The sequence below is a fragment of the Pleurodeles waltl genome, chromosome 6 (genome assembly GCF_031143425.1).
Source record: "Pleurodeles waltl isolate 20211129_DDA chromosome 6, aPleWal1.hap1.20221129, whole genome shotgun sequence".
NCBI classification, from domain to species: Eukaryota; Metazoa; Chordata; class Amphibia; order Caudata; family Salamandridae; genus Pleurodeles; species Pleurodeles waltl.
In genome coordinates, this window is record NC_090445.1 from 1,638,880,683 (window position 1) to 1,638,901,996 (window position 21,314).

Consider the following 21,314-nt stretch of genomic DNA (forward strand, 5'->3'; position numbering starts at 1 on the left):
TCCTCCCCTCCCCCTAGCACCCATACACAATCACGCTGCAGAGAGCCAAGCATCCATCTTTGCACCTGGCTTTGTGTGAGTCTGGCACAGGTTTTCCACTGCAAGGGTATGCTTCCCGTACAAAATACTATGCCTAAACAAGCTATAAAGCTTTTCCTACTTTGTCTGTGTGCTGTACAGGGAAGCACACATGCAAGTCTGAAAAGAAAGGAGGAAAAAAAAGATATTTCTTCTTTTAACGCCTACTTTCAAGTGGCTTTATTTTTTTGTGCGAAACACTGTCTACGTTGTTAGTAGATATGGTTTTGTGTCTTAAACCATGGGTGGTTGCATGGGAACCCAATGTACCATTTATGGGATGGCCCCTTGACATAGAGTAACAGAAAGCAGTGTTTTGCGATGATTTGCATTACTTTTTCTTACAAACCAATGCAAATACCAATTTGCATTGGTCTGTAAATCCCAAAGAGGATAAAAAATGTAACACAAATCTGATGCTAAACCTTTGGGAATCTGGGCCTTGGTGTATTCTCACATCCTCAGCAAGGCAAACTGAAGCACAAATTTGTACCCTGTACATGTGTTGTTGGCTTGAAGGAGGGTGCCTGTTCTCTGGCTACCATCAACTGGCCCTCCTGTGATGTAGTGGCCTGATGATGCACAGGAACAGACAGTGGCAGAGAAAGTCCTTAAGTTAAAGACTCAAACAGATCTTAATGTAGCAGATGATGCTGCATATCAGAGGAAACTTCCGAGATTGCTGCACTTCCCCACTGGTTCATTTCCACTATAGGATGTGTCGCCCTTTTCAAGTAAATGTATTAAAAGTCAATTCAATTAAGGGGTTGCAAATGATTGGTGTCACAACTGGTGTTCTCAAAGGCACACTTTCATTCCACTGAGCATCAGGTGTTTGTATATTTCATTTTCATGTGGTTGTTGTTGGTGTATGAATCAAGAAAAAGGATTAAAATAAAATAAAAACGTTCCCTCACTTAATTATTCCTTTTAGTAGCATGATTGACGTTTAGTAAAATGATCAGTTCATAAGTGAAATCGAATTCACAGACTATTTAATATATTTCTCACAGATTGAATCCTATTGTGAATACTAGCATTTAGTTGCATACATCAGAACCTTAGCATACCAAAACAGTATGAATATTTTTTAATCATTGGGAATCAGATTAGTTATACAATATTCCCGGCTTCAGGCTGCCAAAAGTGCAGAATGATCAAAAGAACTTGAAAAAATTTGATATGAATGATAAGCTTGTGTGGATAAAATAAATATTTAAGTGGTACTATAGCTACCACTGTACCAAAAAGGCTTAACACATTTGCTGTAAAAACGGCAAAAGTCTTTGTCACTCTCAAACTCAGCTCTAAACCTGAAAGAGACTTGTTTGCCTCATATTGGTTACTCCCTTATCAATAGACAAAGTTATACCTCTCTGTCAAGCTCTTACAAGAGCAAAACATGTGGCTGGGGTGGCTTGTATTAATTCCAGATTGGGTTGTGTGTGGTATTTTAACAATCCAAAGCTGTAAGACTGTGGGGGTCATTCTGACCCTGGCGGTCATGGACCGCCAGGGCCAACGACCGCGGAAGCACCGTCAACAGGCTGGCGGTGCTTCCGGGGGCATTCTGACCGCGGCGGTAAAGCCGCGGTCAGAAAAGGGAAGCTGCCCCAGGGAATCCTCCACGAGCGCCGCCATGGGGATTCCGACCCCCTTCCCGCCAGCCTGGTTCTGGCGGTTTTCACCGCCAGAACCTGGCTGGCGGGAACGGGTGTCGTGGGGCCCCTGGGGGCCCTTGCAGTGCCCATGCCACTGGCATGGGCAGTGCAGGGGCCCCCTAACAGGGCCCCACATAGATTTTCAGTGTCTGCGTGGCAGACACTGAAAATCGCGATGGGTGCAACTGCACCCGTTGCACCCCTTCCACTCCGCCGGCTCCATTCGGAGCCGGCATCCTCGTGGAAGGGGGTTTCCCGCTGGGCGGGCGGGCGGCCTTCTGGCGGTCGCCCGCCAGCCCAGCGGGAAACTCAGAATGACCGCCGCGGTCTTTTGACCGCGGTACGGTCTTCTGGCGGTTCCCGCCAGGCCGGCGGCATCCGCCGCCGGCGGGGGTCAGAATGACCCCCTGTGTCTGGAATGGTAGGCTTTTGTCACTTTTCAGCTCAACGTGGATGGCACTTGCTAATCCCCTGCTTAAAGACTCTGCTCTAAAAATGGCAAAAGGCTTTGTCACTTTCTAGCTCAGGGCTGAAGGCACTGTGCTAATCCTGTGGCTAAAAACTCGAATACAAAAAGAGACATTTGAGGTGAGCAGATTATGAAGTGTTGATGGAATTGTAGAGTGTTCCATATTAAGGAGCTGCTCTCCAGTTAAATCTTGGTAATTACTCAGGGTTCCCTGCTTTCTTTTTTGCACAATTTATGTATCACGTTAAGGCTGAAAGGGCATTGTTTTGAAAAAGGGAGGGGCACCCACGTCCTCTCCCCTTATATTTTTAAAGCTTGTTTTTTTTTTAAAAAGGTCGACCCGCTCACCCCCGGGCCCTGTCTCACCCCCTTGGGATTATATGTACAAGTGTGACTCAGGCTTCTTTAAAAACAATTCAGCTGTGCTGCGGTACGACTGCGGTATCTGAATTTCTTTTTTATTTTGGTTCTGGCAAAAGGAATAGGGGCTCAAGGTATTGCTACCTCGCTCCCGACATGTTATTTTTATAGTTTTTTTCAGGACATGGAGGTTAGCCCTTGAGACCGAAGATGGCATCCACCCATCTTTGTAGATGTGAGGCAGCCAATCAGGTGTTATATTTTGATTTGCTGCTTCCTAAAATGTGTTAGAAATGCTATTATATTCATCTATCACAGAATAAATGGATACAGCCCACAGGTGGTAATGCACGCTGAATCAAATTTTCATTGCTGTTTAGGCGTGTTGGCAATCCTTAACTGAATGGTAATTGAATGGTAGACTACGGTACATTGGAGACATGTTTTAATTTGAATTTCCATCAAAATGTGAATGTATTATTTCGAAGAAGTGTACCTCGCCGGAAATGATGACATCATCATTTAACCTCTTGACCTTGAAAGGCATCTACTTGACCACTGGGCCATGTGTTTTTTCGTGTGTTATATTTTGCAAAGTGCATTAAAGTGTATCAATATTTATCATTTTTGCATTTTCGTATTTTCACTATTGTATATATACTACTCATTGTGACATGAGCATCCGTTTTAATATTTGCACCATTAAAACGTGTCTCTACTTCATAATATAATACACCGGTTTTCAGTTGTATCTCGTGATATAAGTATATTAATTTCTAATTCAACTTGACCAGTGAGAATTCTTAGTAAAGAGCAATATTTGATACTAAGACTGCTTCCAGATGGTGTTCCAACGTGCAATATAATCATGTAGGCTAATACATCCTTTGGGGATAACTCCCTTGCCACTGATTTTGAAAAAACAAACCTTTTGCACACTTTTCAATGAAGTACAGCTATTAGAAGGTAAAACAAAATACTAATTACTTTTAACTTTATAATAATTAAGCAGATGGCTGATCATATATTTTCTTACATGTGTCGACTTAAAAAACATACGTGCTACAAACATGATCCAAATATTGCAGTTGCAACTGAAACAACCATCTTCATAGGCCAGGTGTGTACCACATTTTCTTTATTCGGCTAGTAAAGCCATAAAAGAACACATACATACAATAACATAAAACTTCAAACAATTAAAATCAATAAAATCCTTAAAACCATTTTAAAATCATCAGTGAGCATTTCTTATAAATAAACTTGTAGAAAAAAACATTACTTATCATAAAATTCCCACATAACAGCTGCAACCATTAACTTGTACTTCTGAATTCCGACAGAACATCATTAAAGGGGGGCAATAACTAAGAGAATAGCTAAAACTCTTACACAGGTCATGTTGATAACAACAATAGTTGGTACAGTGCAATTCTCAGAGCCCAACACCGCCCTTTCTGATTCTCCATACACCCATTAAAAAGTGAGACAGAGTGAATACAATCAGGGGTGCTGTATTAGTTCTTAGGATTCTAGAAAGTGACCTAAAGTCCTTAGTCCCCATTCTCTGGCAAAGCAGAAGTATCCACTTCTTCCTACTACTGGATAAGAACTAGCAATAAAATAATATATTATTAATGCATTCTTCTGACTGAGGACAAAAGGGGCAAGTCAAGCTTGAGGTGCTGTCATGTAACCTCCAATTGGTAGTAAAGGTGTGCGCAGTGGTAGAATCCCAAAGGGAAATTTGATATACTGAGTTTTTGCCAATGGGGGTTCAATGGAGTCCATATACTCATACATGTGGAAGTTATCTTTAAAATTCAGGAAGGCTAATGTCAGACTGCCCAAACTCCTGTTCCTACTCAGTTCCCCATCTCCCCAATACATCCTCTTAAATACGGCGCTTGACATGCCTACCATAGCTCCCAGGTTAGTCCATCTTTGCCAGGGTCAGCTTGATATACCCCAACAAAGGGATCCTGGCAGCCCCAGGTTGTCAAAGAAGCTCCTCCAAACATGCTTAATACATGACTAGGTTCATTGAGACCCGTAGCCAACTCCAATATAGATTTGCCAAAAATCGTATGAATTTGTTCTCACCCGCCTCTAGTACTGTGACCTTCTGGTGACCCAACAGTTCAATCCCATACATGGACCCACCCGACCAGCCAAATTTCTCCGACAATCCAACACAATGAGACCCAGATGTTCAAAGGTGAAGACACCCTCAAGAGGGATACTGTGCAAAGATGGATTTGGGCGGGTCGTATGGCTGGAATTAAAAAACATGTACTTGGTTTATTGTAAGTTAATCTCAAGCCCTCTCTGCTCACAGAAGACACCAAACAGGTCAGGTGTACCCAAATGCCACTTAGATTGTTTTGTGACAACCCATCCTATTCTGGCCTTCATATATTCTCCATGCTACTGCATGGACAACCCAAGAGACTTATTAGTACTGATATAGCCTCGACCACTTTGAACGTTTATTCTTTTCATTGTCCTTTTAAATTGTTCTTGAATTCAAATTTAGATTCTTTATTTACACACATTTCACTCATTGGCACAATAAGACAGATGTAGGGGGGAAGAAAACAATTCCTGGGTAAAAGGTGCTAAATAAAGGCCTCAAGATATATCTGACTTTGGAGAGGTCATAAGTAAGGCACTGTTTCCAGTCCTTTCACTATTCTCCTTGCCTAACAAATGCCTGATATGTGGTTTCTGGAGTGGCTTTCTTGGTCATCCTGGCTGATGGGGATCATCATGACATCAATGTACGTTAAGCATTATATTCTTAGTCTATTGTGTTTGTATTTTGTTTGTATTTTGGCGTTTTTCATATTCTATGTGCATGCGATACACATACCACGGAGGAGAGGTCTGTGGAGTAAAATGTGCTTAGAGGTACATCATGGAACACACAATGATGTAGAAACCCTAGTGATGTGGTAGTATATAACCAATTTATTGTTTTATTTATAGAGTGTAAATTAAAAATAAACTCAATAATTTACATCCATAATTTTGTAGGCATAAAAGAGTTTCCTAAAGTTAGACAACTATGCACAGACATGGTACCGACTCACATGCTCGCTGTGTCTTCATTGACAAGGCCCTACAATGCTGAAACCAGTGTAAGGTTTTCTACACTGAGACATGTAAGGTCATTTAGACCCCCACAGGTGACTCACCAAACCACCTGGTCAGTAGAGCCTATGGCCTCCACTCCCCTGAACTTATTTTATCAGACACAGAGCGCCCCAAAAGCTGAAAAGCAAAGATCTAATGACCATGCTACTCTGGGTTTTTTCCTGGCGGATTTGGATCATTTGTACTGTTTCCTATTTGGGCCAGCTTGACTTTTCCTTGAATACAGAACAAAGTAAATTAGATCGTCTTAAATAGGTTGGACCATGCCGCATATACTGTCATTGTGGAGGATGAGTTCATTGGTCAAAGGTTTCTAAAAGTGGAACCAGCCGAAGTTTTGCTATGGAAAACCTGGTGTTTCACCCACCTATAAAAGAGGCAGCAGAACCAGGAGTTTTGTGGGGCACCAAGCTCTAAATGAAGCCCATGATCGAACAGTTTAAGTTGATATGTCTTTTCAGGAGCTGGGGCAAGACTGAACTACAAAGAGCTAGCCCATGCTTGTAATGGTACACACAAGCTAAAACAATGAAATGGAACGTTCCAGGATTAATTGGCAGTAATTTAGATAAATGCAAGCATTTCACCACTCACTTTCATGATGCCTTTATACATTTTATGGCAAGTTACATTTATCTTGATAGCTTCGTCACCTGATGCATATGATTTTAATGTTGCTGTACATACCACATTCTCAATTATTGTATTCTCCGAGACTAGAACTCCGGCATATTTTCACAAATGGATAATTTACATTGAAACCTATCATAATGGAAATTGGAGAGTACAGGCCACTTCCTAAAATCCAAATTCCAATCATTTATAAAGCGCATGGCTACTCGAACTTCGTAAAATGATCACAGATTTATGAAAATCTAAGAAAAAACCTTAAAGAAGTTAATGGAAAGCAAGAGTTGAGATATGGCCCAGTACCCAGGATCAGCTACTCCTTGCTGTTTTGCCATTGTTTGGACTACCTATTTGGAGAGTACCTAACAGACCAAAATAGCAGGTCTTGCTTGAAGCCCAGTTCCTACTAATACCATCTTCAAAAAGAATAATGGAGGGCCATCCGTGGCCCTCTTGAGAAGAGGCCCACAGAAGGCATCTGTGAGGGCTCTGATAGTGGCACCATAGACAGACACGGTGAGGGACATCCTGCTGTGCACCATAGGAATCACTGAATTTGTTACTTCTTTGTGTGTCTTGGTAAATATTATTCCCGGATTCTCATATGGATTCCAAGAATGTTTCACAGTTCATTAAAAAAGTAAAGAGTTGGGCAGATACATTAGCAGGTAATTAAAACAAAACCAAAAACGTTCCACAAAACTCTCTTGAATGCTAACAATGTTTAAGTGTATGTGAAATGCTTTGTTTACCATGATTTATTCATAATTAAGATTAAGAGTTAGCAAGATAATGACTGCCGTTGTTTCAAAATATGTTTAGCAATTTCACTGATGCTATTCTATATTAAGTAACTGGCTGTTTTGTTTTCTTTCTCTAGGCAATGTGTTTGTAAGAGGAGCAATAACTTACCATGAAACTTAGCTGAAAGATCTAACAATGATGTTTAGTAAAGCAGGGAGGAATCCTAAAACGTGGTCTTTACTTGGCAATTAACTACTCCTCCTTTAGTAATTTTTTAAGATTCCTCGCTACCTTACTATAGAGCTTTTTTTTTAAATTGTCAGTGTTTTTTCTCACTACCCACAACAGTAATGACTTCTGCATTGTTTCTGTCTTTTCGCGTTCTAGCTATTATTACTGTAACTATGCCTGATGGTTGTAAACTTTAATTTAAAATAATCTTTTAATTATGTTAATACAACGGTGTCTCTATGCTCATGTTAGTAGTTGTAACCTACTAATTAGGCACACAATAGCTAACTCAGATTTTTAATTCAACATAAATTTGGTTTACAAGCAAGAAAAATAGGCAAAGTGTGTTACTTATAGCCGAGGTTTTTCATGGAACACATGCTTGCCAGGTCTATACTCAGACAAATGCTAATGTTTAAACTGATATTAAATTGACACATTCTGAGTTTGCATATTTGTACATTTCAGATGCATTTCCGCATAGTAAAGACTAAAGTCAGGGTGTGTAGCTACATTCCTTATTGCAGGGGTGTATGAGTTAGGTCCAAGAACGTGCATCGATGCCAAATTTCTGGGTATACAAACAAGAAAGAAAAATCTGTATATAATAAATCTAAGTGGAAATATTTTATGTGGTCAGTGGTAATCCAGAGGCATGATCCGGTCCTCCTGGAGCCAAGTAGGATATCTCTGCTGAAAGAAAAATCCTTATAGTTTTCTTACATTTAGTAGTGCTTCAAGCAATTCATTATATTTAGGCGCTTAAAGGTTATGCACAAGAATCATAATTTACTTGTTTTACAGGTAACGGCATTACATTAGAAGGAGCTGTTCCATCAGAGCAGGACAGTCAACCGAAACCAGCAAAAAGAGCAAGAACCTCATTTACAGCAGAACAACTACAGGTACCCAATAATAATATCTTGGTTTCATTGTTCTGTTGGGTGTGTTTAAATAAGTAGTATTATCCTATTCCATAGAAAGAAGAAAAAGCCTCTCAGGGTTGTTTTTGTGCAAGACGGTGCCCCTTCCTGCACAAAAACAATCCAGCATGCAACACAAGCACCCAAAGCGTAAAAACGGTGGGAGAGCAGGGAAAAGGACAGGAATGTTCCGTATGCCAACGATACAGCGATTTCCTGCCGCTTCCCTGTGATGCAGGGCAGTACAGCAAGGTAACTGAGCTGCCCTGTGCCACAAATCCATATATAAATATATATGCCCCTTAGTAAATTGCAAAGAGTTTGTTTTGTGCATGTCCAAACCTCACAGGAGTAATATCAAATAACACAAGCAGACCAAACACTCAAATTCCTCTCAGAATTTGAAAATGAGAAGGAGACATGCATGATAACTAGTAAGTTTTTCCTGTCAACCTCCCATAGCTAGACCTGTGATCAGAAAGAAACAAGTGGGGTTGAGAAGTTGGTGTTAGGAGTAGGAGCCACTTGTGGTATTATATGTGACATATAGAGGATCCATAATGGATAGCAACCTCATCACTCAGGCTTTATGCACAGAGCATTAGACTGTAGTGTCAAGAAAGCTCTCAGGCTTTTTAGCTTAATGGGAGTTCAGGTGATGAGCTACAAACATGGGGAATCTGTATTTTCATCCACCAGGATGAGGATGGAGATACTCATCTTTATGCTCATGTATCTGCTGCCAGACCACAAGAGATGCCCTGAAGTCAGCATTCAACGATTGGATTTTTTAGCTGGGGCTATTGTTAAGTGTTAAGTAATTTCACCTGCTATTGTGGTTGTAGAGGTTTGTGGGGGAATATGGTAGTGGTAAGAGGTGCAATGCAATCATCAGTTCCCCTCAAATGTGTGTCTGTATTGGTGTTTCTATGTGGAGGACCACTGCTTGTAATGGGCTGGTGCTTAGAGTGAGGCAACATTTAACTAGGGGTGGGCAGAACTCGCCGAGTTTTCACTATGCAGAATTCTGCAGAGTTACATGAAAACTCTGCAAGATTCCACAGAGTTGTGGGAATGGGCGGAACTAAATAGGTTGCATGGCTTGCACTGATTTTTAACACCATGAGTTCATTCCATGCAGGAAACTCAGCGCAGACTGCACCACATGGCATACCAGAGGGCGCTGCTTCTCATGATGTTTTTGCTGCCGCTTGAGTAGATTTTCTGCTCCTATGGCAGATGTCCGACCATGAATGGTCGCAACCGCCGGCATTGGGGAAATCTTGCTGGCTGCCTTCGTAGCACTAGGGGACACCAAATCTCGCTCACGATTGCCAACTTATTGTTGGTGAGCCACACCCCAAAAATAACTCCACACCACATGGCGGTTGGTGGAATTTGGCTGTAACAACATGTTACATGTTAATGTGGAGAGGCCAAAGCTCCGCCATTTATGCCAGCGGAGCAGGTTTTTATTACCCACCCCTACATATAACTCAGTACTTGAATGGTGTTTGAGACACTCTTGGGAGACCTACAGCTCAGTCATTTTGGAAGGAGCACTTGTAAAATGTTAAAACTGAATCCTCAGAATATTCATAGGATTTATTTTAAAAGCCACAAAGAATGCAGAATATTCCATGAGTTCATCAGCAGTAGAATTCCACAAACAATGAGTGGCTAGTATTGCGTTTTTCTAATGAGTGACTTGCAGAAAACCAATCTGAATAATGATGTCTGTTGAAGGCTTGTTTTGGCACAAGACAGAGTTGATAACCATAATCTAGCCATACCAAGGTTGCTGAAAATTCTATGGAGCTGCTCTTGAATCATGGGTCTGGAGTAGAAAGAAGCGGACACGTTGTTTCTTAAACATTATGAATAAAGACATCATTTATTTATATAGAGTTGGGAGAAGGGATTTGTGGGAAGAGATGAAAATTGTGTTCTAGAAGTCTGTCTTCAGTTTCCACTACAACGAGAACAGGAAGATGACAGATGGAAGGAAGTTGCAGAAGCAATACCATTGGCACAGGGCAGATAGCTGAAGAGGGACGTTAGGACGACATGGGATGGGTGGAAGTGCAGCAAAATGAAAAAGAAAAGACAGAAGACAACATGGCCCAGTAAGAGGGGTACGAAGAAAGAAAATGGAAGGAAGATGGGGAAAGGTGTGGAGAGTCCGACCAAATAAAGCATGGAAAAAGAAATTGGCAAGGCAAGGAAGACAGGGTACCTCCCTTCCTAACTGTTGCAATACAGTTAGTGTGTCAATGAAGGGGTAAAAACTGCCAGAAGAAACTATATTTAATGTGACAGAAAGTACAACCAGCCACAGCAGCACCAAACCAGCAACCGTCAGCCATGGACTCCAGAGATGCCCATATTCTTACAGTCCAAAGAATCCAGGCGTTGCTCGGCTACATCATGATGTTAAAGATGAATTCCACAGGAACAACAACAAAGGTTGCAAAGAGGTTCGTACTTTATTAGAAGTTAAAAGAGGTGTTAAGGAAAGAACTAACAATATTAATTAATTTGTCAACCTGGCGTCAGAAGACTTAAGAATTTATCAGGAAAGATTCAGATAAGTGCATGTAGAATCACGTGGAGTTTTGAGCTTTTACATATTCTGGTCCATGCAGCCTGCACTGAATAGCTCATACTGAATGGTCAGCTTTCCAACGAATCAGAATGGGTGAAATAATGTGGAATGCTGACTATTCAATTTCCATGTGGAAAGTTTTTTTGACCCTTTTTTAGATGTGAAACATTCCTCTTTTGATCATAACTAAGAATGTAGCTATGTTTTCATTGCATATTAGAACTTTGGAAGTTGGCAGCTCCATTGAAAACAATGGAGTGCTGCGGGCTTTTACTGGCCGGTAAAAGCCCGCAGCGCCAACATTCCAATGGGCTTTGTTCACAGCAACAGCTGTGAACAAAGCCTCATGGAGCCCGAGGGGATTCTAATCCCCTCGGGCTCCGTGAGCAATTTGTTTTTTTTAAGAGAACATTCTGCCCTGAGTGGCAGAATGTTCTAATAGCCTTAGAACCCGCCATAGCAGGCTCTACCGGCTATTAAAGGCCCTTTTCCTTGTTAAATGCCCTCGCCTTCGGCTCGGGCATTTAACTCGGGAGCGGGCCTTTAATAGCCGGTAGAGCCCGCTACGGCGGGTTCTAAGGCTATATTAGAACATTGGAATGTTGGCAGCTCCATTGAAAACAGTGGAGTGCTCCGGGCTTTTACTGGCCGGTAAAAGCCCGCTGCGCCAACATTCCAATCTTCTTTGTTCACAGCAGCAGCTGTGAACAAAGCCTCACAGACCCTGAGGGGATCTTAATCCCCTTCGGTTCCGTGAATCCTTTGTTTTATTTAGGAGAACATTCTGCCCTCTAATGGCAGAATGTTCTAATAACCTTAGAACCCGCCGTAGCAGGCTCTACCGGCTATTAAAGGCCCTCTCCCTTGTTAAAGGCCCTCGCCTTCGGCTCGGGCCTTTAACGCGGGAGCAGGCCTTTATTAGCCGGTAGAGCCCGCTACAGTGGGTTCTAAGGCTATATTAGAACATTGTAATGTTGGGGCTCCATTGAAGACAATGGAGTGCTTTGGGCTTTTACTAGCTGGTAAAAACCAGAGCAACAACATTCCAATGTTCTTTGTCCACAGCAACACCTGTAAACAAAGGCCTCACGGAGCCCGAGGGGATTTTAAGCCCTGCGGGCTCCGTGAGGACTTTGTTTTATTTATTTGAACATTCTTCCCTCTAGTGGCAGAATGTTCTAATAGCCTTATAGCCCTTCATAGCTGGGCTATACTGGCAATTAAAGTCCTGCTCCCTTATTAAAGGCCCTCGCCTTTGGCTCGAGCCTTTAACACTGGAGCGGGCCTTTAATGGCAGGTATAGCCCACTACGGTGGCCTATAAGGCTATATTAGAATATTGGGAACTCCATTGAAGACAATTGAGTGCTCTGGGCTTCTAATGGCTGGTAAAGGTCCCGAGCTCCAACATTCCAATGTTTTTCACAGAGCAACAGCTGTAAGCAAAGCCCTCATGGAGCCCAAGGGGATTTCAGTCCACTCTGGCTCATGTGACCTTTATTTTATTTATTAGAACATTCTGCCCTCTAGTGGCAGAATGTTCTAATAGCCTTATAGCCCTTCATAGCAAGGCTATACCGCCCATTAAAGGTCAGCTCCCTTCTTTAAGGCCCTCACCTTGGGCTCGGGCCTTTAATGCTGGAGCGGGCCTTTAATGGCCAGCATAGCCCGCTACAGTGGGCTATAAGGCTATATTAGGCCTTCGTTCCTTTTTGTTATGGAAACATAAGTCAAACATTTAGTGCTTTTCTAGGTACATTTGGATACTGAAAAGGAGTTGTCAGCTAAGAAAGTGATGAAACTCTCTCAGTTCTTGATGAACCCAAATAAAAACAAGGAGCTCTACTTTCAAATCAGTGTTGAAAGGACCAGAAACTTTGGTCCATAATCTATAAATAGCTATGTTAAGAAGAGTGCTGGAGTGCCTTTATTCACATCCAGCTCAGACAGAGATTTACATTGTTTTTGATCATTATTAAGTTTGGCAAATGAGCAACCAAACTGCTAGACTAGTTTAGGCCCCACCATTGTAATGTTACTCTTCAAATTTAGAGTTCCCTGATACTGTGGTGGCGTATTTATGTCATACTTTCACCCAAAGGGTGTTTTTGAGAAGCTAAAAATTAATAAACCTGATGATCTGAGGGTTTCATTCCAGAATGCAAGAGTCATTGCTGATTTTTCCTGCCTGGGACCACCAGGGCCAAAAACTTCAGCATTGAAATATCTGGCCTGGTCAGAACAGGAATTCTATCATGCACAGGACAATAGCCCTTTGGCATATTTGCCACAATTAGGTTTAATTGTGGGATTCATCTGAGAATCTTACATTGGAAACAAATTGGTGGGACGTGGAAAAACCATGAGTGTGTAGGATATGAAACATCCATTGGTTTAAGTCGTGCATCAACCACAGTCGCAATGACCCCTTTGATTTTTAGCAGCCAAAGGTAACTATAGATGTTTTAGTTGAAGGAACTGTACACAGCATTCTTGGCCTCGTTTCTCCCTTGCATTGGCGCATACTCCCTCACTGCATTGTGATTCCTGCCATAACTTGGAAGCAACCAGAAAACCTCACACAGGGTTGTGGGGAGGACTGTTGGAGTTTTCCTCAGACGATCTGGAGGTTCGTTTATCTTTCAGCAGCATTGTAAACCTGTAAGATATCACATCACCCATGGACTAAGAGGGTGACTTATTTTGATGGGGCATACCTCTACAAAGATATCTCTTTCGTACCTCGGTGGAGTACTTCCAAAGCTAGAATACCCTGCTGACGAATCACCCTGCTTCCCACTTGCTAGAAATACATAAATAATGAAGCTGTACTGGTGTAGGTGGCCACACCAAGTATAGTTTGATCACCCCCATGAAAGTAGACCCTTTAAAGTCATGTTCTGATACAACTGAGCTGCAGCTAGCATTTATTAAGTAAATGCTTCAAGAATTTACGTTGCTAAATGTATTTTATTGTATTGCATTTTTTTATTGTATAGCAGTACATGTATATATAACTTTAATAGCATGTCGAAATGGTCGAGTTTCCTCATTGAATGCATCACCTGGGCCAGCGGACTTCCTAGATATGCTAGCTGGTGAAGGATCAAAGGGAACGAGAAACAGAGTGACCATGATATGCTGGGGTGGACAAGAAGGATTTGGGAAGGGCATGCCCATCCCCACTTTCTTTTTTGTGGTATTTTCTGCGTATTTCAGTGGAGATGAAAGGTTTTGAAACGGACATTGTATTTCTTCTAGAAACTTGTGATTGGTTTTGCAGAGGACAGCGTATTAGATCATATGCTTTTGAATTTTTCCAATAATAGCAGACTTAGACCCTCATTCAGACTTCGGCGGAACCTGAACCGCCACGCCGGCGGCAGTGCAGACCGCCAAATAACGAGTGTAGGGGTTTGGCTTTGGCAAACCACCATATTCTCGTTGCTAGCGCCAGGGCGGCTGGACCCGCCGGGCCGGAAACGAGCATCTCCGACCCGGTGGGCCACCCAATACTGCCCCGTTCCGAGTCCCCGTTCTGCAAGGGATTCCGTAGCAGGAGCACCGCTGCGAAATCCCTGGTGGAAAGGCTACCGGCAACAGAAATTTGCATTCCTGTTGCCAGTAGATGACTCCCACCACCCCCAGGAGTGACCTCCCACACCCACGCCCCCAGTAGAGACCCTCCCACCCCCGATCCCCAAACTGCACCCCGCCCCCCAAATACACCCATGCACACACTGGCACACACACACACACAACACCCTTACACACACGCGCACACACATGCATCACAATTACACACAGACACACACACACGCCAACACTCAATGCATTACATGCATACACACACTCACACATACCCATTCACACACCCCATCCCCCCTCCCTGAGGGGACGGGACCTGGCTCTCCCACTGCCGGCCCCGCACTGCCATCACGACACCGCCAGGCTGCAATACAGGTCGTAATACAGCTGGCAGAGTCCTTTTGGCGGGGCAGGGCAGGCAGTGGTCCCGCCTCTGCAGCGCCAACCGCCAGCACGAATACTGGAAGATTTCCACACAAATTGAAGCGGAAGTCCTTCAGTACTCGGAATATTGCAGTCGGAGGACCACCAGCACATATAACACCGCCCACCTGATTTAGAGTAGATGGTGTTGTATGTATTTTTTTTACTGTTCGTGTGGTAAACTAAAAAAAAAAAAAATCCCCCCCATACCATGGGAGACAAATCTTATGGTGCGTGCTGCATTATGTTTACTTTTTCCAAAAACAAACTCTCAAAGGACCCTTGATATGGTGGGAAGACGCTTGGTAGGGTGGGAGTAAAGTGCTTCGCCACATTTTTGTCAAAATACATGCTTGCTTTATGTTAGATTTAATTAATGGCAGTTGTTATTCTTCTTACAACTTCCATTCTAGGTTATGCAGGCACAGTTTGCACAGGACAACAACCCTGATGCACAAACTCTTCAAAAACTTGCAGATATGACAGGACTGAGTAGAAGAGTAATACAGGTAATTATTACTCCTATTCCATGGCTTGAATTATATTTATTTAAAGTTTAATATTATCAATTCTGTCCAAGAAAATATCTCTAATTCTCATGGTCTGAAAGTCTGAAGAATATATTTGTAATTGTATCATCTCCTGACTAAAGTATGTGCACAGTTGATGCTATTGGTATTACTGAAGAGAGAAAGCGCGAGAGAGAAATATGCAGTGGTGTTCAGTAGTCTTTAACCATAATTTGCAGCTCAAATGCAAAGCTAATGACATCACTCATTATGTGACGGATGGCATCGCAAAATATATCAGTGACATCACTAGTAACATTACATATCCACATAGCATTTATACTATCCATGTCATCACTATGAGACAGTATAATTTATTTGCTTGGATATTATATGTATTTAATTATATTTTAGTGGATAAGACCTGTTAATTTTTAAATAATGTGATGTCATACCTATTTCATTTGGGGTGTGAGATGTTATTGATTGAAGGTGGTAAGGAAGTGTGAATTATGGTTTGCTCAGCTCACCATAAGCTGGCCAATTTAAGAACATTTTTGGTTTTGTTTAGTAACTATATTGTCACTTTAGCAATGCTTTTAAAGGGGATTCCTAGAGTTTTGTTTAAACATGTTTCACTCATTTAAAGCGCATCTTTATTTCTATGACATGCTTTCAAAACAATCAATTACAATTCTAAGAGCCTGCTTTAGGGTTTGGCGATACCAGAAGGCCTCGGATTCATGAACGAAAATCTGCCAGTTGAATTGCCATCACAATATAGGTAGAATTATAATTATTTATAGTGTGGTTATCGCCTATATATGCAATAAATACATGCAGAATCACTTTCAGCTATTTTTCCATTACTGTTTTCCATTGTAGTTTTAATTTAAATATGAACACTCCACTTATGGGGGGGTCGTTAACTCCCCGGTTTAGCAGCTTCAGTGCGGTCGAGTACTTGACGGGGCTCTTTTGTCTGCAACTCAGCAGGCAAAGGCTCATAATTAATGTGAAATAATAGGTGGGTGCATAAGTGAGTGAAAATATTGATGGGTTGATGGATGTGTGAGAATAAGGATGGATGGATGAATGAGTGAAAGGATGAATGAGTGAATGTATGGGTGAATGAAATAATGGATGGATGGATAGGGTGGATGGACAGATGAGCAAAAGAATGGATATATTAATGGCAAAGGATGGATGAGTTATGGATGAGTGAAAGGGAGGCTGGATAAATGGATAGGTGAAAGGGTGGGTGAATGGATAGATGATGGATGGATAGGCTTGTTGATGTATGATTAGGTCTGAATATAGATAGGGCAACGGGCTGAATCCAGAAAAATCGAATGATGGATTAAAGAATAAATGGATGACAGAATGTAAAGGTGAAATGGTAGATATCAGCAGTGATAACGCGTCCAGCCCTTATAAATTACCTGTACCTGGACACGTTGGAGGTCGGTGAATCTTTTAACCGAGTCGGGCTCTCCTCATCCTAAAATAGTCGAGTCACTCAGATCAATAATCAATAACTACTGTAATCGGTAATCAATACTCAATTAATAGGTCAATATAGCACATCAGAAATCAATAACAGTTGGTATTTCGGCGCACCATGACCTTTCAGTCATGAATAACCACACCACTTTATTAAAAGTTAGTGAATTTATTTCCCTATATTAACAAAGCTAGCACGATGTATATATGTCTCAAAACCAATTGATATATGTATATGAACATTACTAGCTGTCCATAACGGCGGAAGAAACGCAATCTACATGAAATCTGAATAATGATACACTCTGTTATCGCAATGCAAATCACCAATATGACTAACTGTATTTGACTAATTGCATACATTCGGTCAGCATAACAAGATTTCAATTTGGCATGGTACATTGAATGAATACCTCGACTAACCTCTAATTAGCATCGGCATGTGGGACTTCATGCAAAACGAATTTAGTCAGCACAAATTTGGAAAACTTCTAGCTAGGACTCTATCAAAATTAGCAGTTGGTACCTAAAAGGAAAAACACAATGCATAATACATTTATCCTTTCATATTTACCAAATACAATCAGCATTCAAGAAAAGTAATCGTCCTTCAGGTACCGGTTGATCAGCATGGGGCAAATTTCAAAGGGGCAAAGTTAAGGGCAAACTTCCTTGCAACGGCAAGGAGAATGGGGCAAAGTTACTGCATGGGCAAGACGGGGGCAAATCAAAGTTAAAGTCTCTAGGGTGAGAATTCTTAAAGTCTCTGTCTCTCAGATAGAGAAAAGGGCATCAGGGTGTCGTCCAAAATGGAGTCTGGCATCAGGCTTCAAACTGGCATCGAGGAAAATGGCCGACTTCTCTTTGTCCGGTGGGTTTAAGTAAGAAACATTCCAAATTCTGCAGGGTCTTCCATTGGAGGGTTCATAGGTTGGCTTCAAATTGTCCAATCAAAAATTGTCTTTTACTAGCGCCCATTTATGCATACACTGTCCTTGGAGCCTTGGAACACAAATTGTATCATGGTTTGCCAATTATTTTACTATCTGTACCTTCATTGTCCGCACCTGCAGAGACTGACCTTGTATCAAAGGGGATGTAACCGGCCTAGAACGAAACCTTGGAGATAAGTGTACCAGCCAGCTCTACTGGAAAAATACAACTTCAAGCAAGAATATATGTTTCACTAGTTCAAGGAAAAATCACGCAGTTAGAATTTGAAACCAAGCAACTAGGCCAAAGCCTGTACTAAATTTAAGCTAAGCAAAACAGTTTTCAAACAAGAAATCATGGCATACATTTGCGATTATGACGGATTACTACATTTCCAATACTTCATGATTAATAAAGCTCGTTTACAAATGATGGCGAACTACCCCGAGGGCACAATTTCCCTCGTACATTATTTTCTTCACTAAAATCACACTACATTACATGTTTTGATTATACGATATGTATGAATATATGTCGGACCTTCTTTTTCTGCGTCATCAATCCCTCCTCTGATGACTAATTATGTCATCACATCAAATCTACCCACAAATGTTATTCCATTAAAATTCTGTATAGTAATTTGGCACTTCAGTCAATTCCCTTTTTCTTTTAGTCCCTTTTGACTTTTCTCGATATATTTCCACCATTTTGTTCTTTATTTTCTCTTCTCTTTTTCTTTTGTTCCTTGCTTTTAACATTTTGAAAGCTTTCCATATTCCCCAAGAACCTAATAAACAAATTAATATTATCAATATTCCCTTTACTATTTTTAGTAACAATCCGTTCCAAACGTTGCTGAGCCAATTTCCCACTGAAGCAAATCCTTTTCCAACTTTCTCCCAAACTCCGGGTTCTTTCAATTCCTTTAAATCTACACTTTCTTTAGTTAACTTTGTAAGCATTGTTCTAATTTTTCCACTGCTGTCTGGTATATATGTACAACAGTGACGTGTACCAAGCATTTTGCAAACGCCGCCATCCTTTGCTAAAAGAATGTCTAAGGCAAGCCGATTTTGAAGAGTCATAGCTCTTTCTGCAGCAAGTTCAGCATCCATCAGGATTATAGCTCCTGAAAACTTTGTCAACATGTTATCCACAATAGTAGACAACTTTCGTGTTTTGATTGAATTCAATATGACTCCTACTGAAGGAATCAATGCTCCAAATATATCTCCTACCACACCAGAAGCTGTCTCCCTTTTCTGAACACGATGTGATTCAGACAGCCTTGGAAATTTCTTTAAGTCGTCTAGTTGGTAAACCTTTGGGAACACTATTCCCAAATAACACCTCCCATACCATCCTTTAGGAAGACGATAATAGGCGTTGAGTCCACAAATATAATATACTCCAGGAATAACCGGGTCTTGTCCATTCAGCATGAACGTCCACTTAGATTGAAATGCATACGTATGTTTGCATTCACTCGTATCCACAAAAACTGTGTCATAATATGATTGAAATCTATGTATACAAAATCTTCCTACGTGCAATGTATCTAAAGCTATTTTCCCTTGTGTCTTTATTGCAGCAAAAGCATAATTATCCACAGACGTTCTTTCGTGTAATTCCCTTTCTAATTTCTCCTTCATTTCATTCTTCCTATCATCAGTGCGGTCTAAAAATTCTATTTCTACTGGTGAAAGCAAGCATGTAAGGTTCTCTCTATGTGCGTGAGCTGTGTGAAAAGGTGACATCGGTTCGAAGAATTCCCTCATTAATTTGGCATAATAATCTCGAGCTATCTTACTTAGGTGCCCTATTATGGGGACATATGCAAAAGTAACATCGTAATTAGTATAGAAATAATGAATGTCCTTTTGAGCATAAAATCTGGAAGCTATTATACTACATGTAATTCCATACGTAAGAGGCATGCTGTGATACGTTACTCCTTCCACTACTGAGGTAGGTATTTGTGTACACACATAACAATCTTTCGCATCCATGGTCTCAACATACTCACTCAGTAAGCGATAGAAAACGTTAGATGAAAGTTCCTTCTTATCATGCAAGTGTCTCTCGTCTTGCTCAAGTCTCTTCAGAGCTGTTAGTTCAGTAACGATAATAGGTTTAGAAGTAGAAGCATCATTCGTCTCACTCTCATTTTTACCATGCATTCCAAGAACTATTGCTACAATGATTAGTACGCATGCGGTTATTAAGCCTATACACATGTATTTACAACACTTCATCTTACGCCCCTGTGTAGTGAAGCTAGTCATGATCTGTATAGAATCAGAAAGTTGAAGACACTTTATCAAAGCGTGTTTGCAGGTATTTACAAAGCTGAACGAGTTCAATGTTCACACAGTTTCTTTAGCAGCTTAGTCTCTTATCGGTTAGCAGCGTTGTCTCAAGATCGGTTTCAAAGTCAATCAAGTTAGCAATGTCTTAGCCGGTTGAAAAGTCAATCAGGTGATCAATGGTTTCAATCAACAGAGTCCATAAAGTTTTTATTTCCAAAATGAAGTTCTGCCTCTTCGTTCTCAAGACTGAGGGATACGAATTCGTCTGACCAATCGTTATTGGCTACGTACGCCCACTCCGGACCGGAATACCTCCTACTCTGTATCCGTTTTCTTTTCAATTTTGCATCTCTCTTTGATTCTTTCTCACTGGTACTTTCCTCTTTGGCCGAGTCCTTTTCTTCACTTGGTGTTGGTACTACGATAGACACTTCCTTTCTTTTCTCTTTCACTCTTGGCCCTTCACTGTCATTCAACGTTTCTCTAGTTCTTAATTTTACTGGCGATATGCTTGGTCTTCTTTTTGCACTGTGTCCACTTGATGGACCTGCAATCTCTTCTGAAGGAGTTTGAGCAGTTTCGTTCTGTTCTGCCTTATCCCCTCCTTCTGGGGAGTCAATCAGATTTTCCTTTTCTTTTTCTGTATCGTCTGCTTCTGGGAAAACCCTCCTCTGATCAGGCTCTCCTGCTTCTTCACCTGTTTCGAGCCCTTTGTCACCGTTACTTTCTTCAGGCTCTTTGTCACTTTCAGCTGCTTCAGGCTCTTTCTTACCTTCAGCTGCTTCGTCGCTGTCTGAGGCTCCTCCTTGGTCTTCCCCAAGTGAATCAGTTGCTTCGTCCTCAGAGAATATTTCTCCCTCCTCTATTTCTGCCTGTTCGCTTCTAGTTCTTTTTCGCTCTGTCTCAGCGCTTGGTACTTTGCTATCAGGTACTGGCAACTTCAGCGCTTCAACTTCCTCATCTGTGGGACACAACACCCTCTTTGTGTGACTGGCGTGAATCCAGTTGGGAACTCCCGCACACTTCACAGCGGTGGTAGTCGTCAAAATCACTTGAAAAGGTCCTTTCCAACGGGGTTCCAAACACGACTTCCTCACGTGCTTCTTTATCACGACCCAGTCACCTGCTTTCAGGGCGTGTCCTGGAACTTGGATCGGTGGCAAGGTGGTTGCCTCCACCTGGTGAGAGAAAGA

At 41.5% G+C, this 21,314-nt stretch overlaps 1 protein-coding gene across 3 annotated transcripts in view; it reads left to right on the plus strand.

The window, feature by feature from the left end:
• The window catches only part of LHX6 (LIM homeobox 6), a 324,148-nt gene that overhangs the window by 260,196 nt on the left and 42,638 nt on the right, over nucleotides 1-21,314 (plus strand). For all 3 annotated transcript variants that reach the window (XM_069241534.1, XM_069241535.1, XM_069241536.1), the window contains 2 exons: nucleotides 8,134-8,234; nucleotides 15,281-15,376. In XM_069241534.1, the coding sequence (XP_069097635.1) occupies nucleotides 8,134-8,234; nucleotides 15,281-15,376 (197 nt within the window). The remainder of the gene's footprint in view (nucleotides 1-8,133; nucleotides 8,235-15,280; nucleotides 15,377-21,314) is intronic.